The 4,632-nt window shown below is 32.9% G+C and overlaps 1 protein-coding gene across 1 annotated transcript; it reads right to left on the bottom strand.

Moving 5' to 3' along the window:
- Positions 1-2,112: 2,112 nt before the first annotated feature.
- Positions 2,113-4,426, bottom strand: LOC102581927 (uncharacterized). The gene is made up of 3 exons (XM_006362094.2): positions 3,356-4,426; positions 3,068-3,257; positions 2,113-2,977 (listed from the first exon to the last, which is right to left on the bottom strand). The coding sequence occupies exons 1-3, from the start codon at positions 3,764-3,766 to the stop codon at positions 2,388-2,390; spliced, it is 1,191 nt and encodes a 396-aa protein (XP_006362156.1). The 5' UTR covers positions 3,767-4,426; the 3' UTR covers positions 2,113-2,387.
- Positions 4,427-4,632: the final 206 nt, after the last annotated feature.

Raw genomic sequence — 4,632 nt, 5'->3', positions numbered from 1 at the left:
AAATAAATTTACAATAATTGAAAATTAATGCTCAACCGTATAAATATTATTATATTTTTATTAAATAAATATTAAGTAATTAAAAATTTATTAACTTAATCGTATGAGATACACTCTCTCCCTTTCTATTTACTTGTCAAATCGCATTAAAAATAAAATTAGATAAGTTTGATGTTATTATAATTTACCATTCAACGGCATCAAAATTAAAACACAACAAATCATAAATTGTATGATCATCACACAAGTTTGAAATAACTGAAATCAACTATTTTAAATTTTGTGAAAAATAAGAAGATAAATTCGACGTAATTGAAATGGATTATTCAACCGCGTGAGCGATAAAATCAAAAAAATTATAAATGTGAAGTTCAGTCAAATAAATTTACAATAATTGAAAATTAATTAGCTCAACTGTATAAAAAAATATTACATTTTTTATTAAATAAGTATTAAGTAATAAAAAATTTATTAACACAATTGTATGAGACATACTCTCTCTGTTTCTATTTACTTGTCAAATCGCGTGAAAAATAAAATTAGATAAATTTGATGTAATAAAAATTTGCTATTCATAATTAGAACGCAATAACTCGTAAATTTCATAATCACTAGACAAGTTTGAAATAATTGAAATTAACTACTTCAAACCGCATAAAAGGTAAATTAGATAAGCTCAACTTAATTTAAATTGACTATCAACTGCGTGATTGATAATATTAAAATTTTTCATAAATATTAAATTCAGTCAAATAAATTTGGAGTTACTGAAAATTAATTAGGTCAATCGTATAAAAAACAAACTCAATAATTTTGATTTTTTTATTAAATAAATATTAACTAATTAAAAATTAATTAACTCAATCGTATGAAATATACTTCCTCTGTTTCTATTTATTTATCAAATCGCGTTAAAAATAAAATTAGATAAATTTGATGTAATTAAAATTTACCATTCAACATCATAAGAATTACACGCAATAAATTATAAGTTTTATAATCATCAGATAAGTTTGAAATAATTACTTCAAACCACGTAAAAAGTAAATCAGATAAGCTCGACATAATTGAAATTGACTATTCTATTGTTTGAGCGATAAAATCCAAAATTTCATAAATGTTAAATTCAATCAAACAAATTTAGAGTTACTGAAAATTACTTTACTTCAATCGTATAAAAAATAAACTCAATAATTCAATTTTTTTATTAAATAAATAACAACTAATTAATAATCAATTAACTCAATCGTGTGAAATATATTTAATAATTTATAAACTTCATATTTAAACAAATAAATTGTAAAAAATTGAAAACTAATCCAACCCAAGCAATCGTGTGTGAGTGATAAAACCCAACAAACAGTCAAATAGTTGTGTAAATTCAAGAAAAGTATTCTTTGCTTGGGAGTTTGAGACCTTTGAAATCACCCATTATTTTTCCTATTTTTAATTTTTATACCATTCCCAATATATTTCAACCACGTGTTAAAGCTCACTAATTTTTGTAACTTTCACTTTTCTTTCTCCACTCCCAACTTGTCCCATCATCAAAGTAACAAAAGCTCACACAGTTAATAAAAAGGAGATCAAGTTTGTTCACCCACACAAATCACACTTCTTCAATTAAAGATAAAAACAATATGTTAACTAAAAAATCGAGTAAATTACAAAATAATCCTGTTTTTTCATCCCAAATGTTTGTTTAGTTAGATTCGATTAATCAGATTTCGCAAAAAATCTCATTTTATTAGATAATAAAAGACCTTTAAGTCAAATCGACTCTCAAAACCCACGTATAATTTTTCGTATGATGAATGTAATTTACCTTCAATCTCACGATAATGAATTCGAGCCACTAACAGAGAACATCACGTTATTCTAATGACTTTTACTTGGGCAAATAAAACCCTTACTGCTTTGCCTCTTCTTCACGGTGATCAAGATGGCACGAGTTCCTTCCGTCATCCCCCTGCAGTCTCGTCTTCCCAAAAAATATTTTTCTCATATCAACAAAAATATTTAGAGTTAGGAAATATAGATTGTTCCCTTGTTAGGAAACATATTGATATGCATTATTTTTGAGGAAATTTAACCATATCAAAAGAGTGAAAAGACAGTAATGATAATTTGTTTCTCTATTTTCTTCTTTTTTTTGCATTTTGGAAAATTATTACAGCAATGGATAGTTCTAGATTTTCTTATTACAGATCCTTGCTAGGCAGAACTAAAATGGAAAGACGGTGAACGGAAAAAGGGAAAAAAGGGTTTCCGATCTATATCGGAAACTCCGATCATCCTTCGCTATATTTTTATATGTTTATATTTTGTACTACTACTACTAGATTTCTTTCTTTTCAAGTTATATTAGAAAAAGAAAACAAAATTTCTTAGGGCTTTTCCCTGAGAAGGGAAGCCAATCCAGGGACGATGACTTTGTTTCCTCTCTCACAATTTTTGGGCTTCAATGCGGGAGGTTCCCACGTCATCATCACCGGCTGTACCGGCTTCTCTTCCTCGCTGCCGGAAAATTTCACCGGCGGCGGTGGTGATGAAAGCAACGTACACGAATTGGAATCGTAAGACGATTGCCCACCAAAAATCAGCTCTAATTCTCCAAATTCAGAATCAGATAGTTGTTTACTCTCAACTTCTTCAGCAAGCTTCTCCTTGACCTCACTCTTCACTGTGGCTTCGGCGGTTCGGATGTGTGGGCTAAGCCATTTGGCTTTTATATACTCAGCTTTACGCCATGGAGCGATATGCATGCCTTTCTTCTTCAAACTCTGCCGAGCGGCTTCTGAGGCAATTGACACTATTTGCAGCAGGCGGTCGGAATTTCCGACGAAGATGAAAGGCAGCAATTGAAGAACCGCCTTGTAACTGCTAGTTGATCGGGCAACTTCAAACTCCGATCGAAAATCTACATCAATCAACACTCTTTCTCCCTCCTCAATCACATCAATGTACTCATATTCACCTGAATATTTTCAAAAATTAAAAAAATAAAATCAGTACAAAAGTTGACCAAAATTGAACACATAAATAATGACTAAGGAAGATCATGTACCTGGAGGAACAGAAGGAGCCTTTTCCCATTTGGATTTGCAAATGGAAGCATTGTAGCCAAGTTTCAAGAGTTCATCGGTGACGATTTTTCTCAAATCGTTCTTACTCTTGCAAGCTTTGTTTTTCTCAACGATTTGTGAGATATCAGCTAACAGATTTCTCTCGACAACAGTTGCACACGGAATTAAGCTCTGAATTACAGTGAAAAAAAGAACAATCAGATTAAATTTGAAAAGATGAACGGAAAATTCAAAGGAAATTACTCAGAGTTAAAGCTGTGCTTTTTTACCTTGAGAGCATCAGCAGAATCGCTAAAGGAGGAGTGTGCTGAGTCAGCAAAATCAAACTCGTCATCGGAGCTATCATTGTTGGTTCCGTTGAAGCAATTGCAACGATTCCGACCACATTTAGCAGGTGAAGGCTTTTCATTGTTCTCCTCAATGAAATTCTGAACCATCTTAGCCAAACAAACAGAGCTAGGCTCGAATTCAGGCACTGCTCCATCTTTTCCATTTGCCAATTCATTACTGGCGCCGGCAGCATTCGGCTTCTCTGTCGCCGACGAAATCCGTAAGACGCTGGGGAACGGCCGGTCAAAAAACCTTTTGAGTCGCGATTTCACCACAGGCTTAGTGGTGTCGCTTTGGATCGATTCTCTGTCTGTCGGAGAATCGATCGGCTGAATTTTCGTCGGAGGCATCCTCTATCACAATCAAAACGGTGCACACAGACACAGACTCTCTCTCTCTATCTAAGCCTAATTATACTCCCTCTGTCAGTTCTGCTCAATTTTCAGAGCTTTGAACACCTACTCCCTTACCGTGATGATGTCAATAAAATCAGAATTCTGCATTTAAAATCACTCAACTAAAAGCAGCCTAAATCCTCACAGACAACTTTGCCCTTTTCGCAGAAAATCACCAAAAAAAAACTCACAGATACCAGAAAATTAATATCAAAATTCACCTAAATCTATTCTCAAAAAGTATGACTCCTCTTCCTTTACCAAAAACAGTTGCACATATATATATCACCGAATCAATCAAAGAGTTCCTATATAGTTTTACTCAAAAACAAAGGAAAAAATAAAACCGATGGAACTTTGGATACCTTAACTCTCTTCAGAACTGAGGAAAAGAAACGAATGAGTGTGCTTTTGGTGAAGATTTTTCATGAAAAACGTGACGGTAATGAACTGAAACACAAACATTGCATTTGCGAAGAAAGGAACAAGTCGCCGGAATATTCATTTTCCGACGAGATTGTCGTTATCTCCGGAAAGGGAAGACTATGTGAGGAAGAAATATGAATGACTTTTTATTTTCTATTTTCTCTTTCTTTTCTTTTTCAAGTTTTAAGTTAATTAGAATGTGAAAATTTGAGCTGCCTTATATAGCGGTGAAACGTGGGTGAAGTGAAAAAGTGGGGTAGGGGTGAGGGAGCTGACTAGGATATGAATTTCCACGTCAGAAATTACGTGCACGGATAATTTTTAAAAATTTACGGGTTGTTTTGCTAAAGTGACGACGTTTTAGGCGAGGTAAAGTTGAGTGTGTTAAGATGATG

Source organism: Solanum tuberosum, unplaced genomic scaffold (assembly GCF_000226075.1).
Source record: "Solanum tuberosum cultivar DM 1-3 516 R44 unplaced genomic scaffold, SolTub_3.0 scf00384, whole genome shotgun sequence".
Classification (NCBI taxonomy): domain Eukaryota; kingdom Viridiplantae; phylum Streptophyta; class Magnoliopsida; order Solanales; family Solanaceae; genus Solanum; species Solanum tuberosum.
The sequence above is the reverse complement of the archived record's forward strand: the minus strand, read 5'-3'. Positions and strand labels throughout refer to the sequence as shown.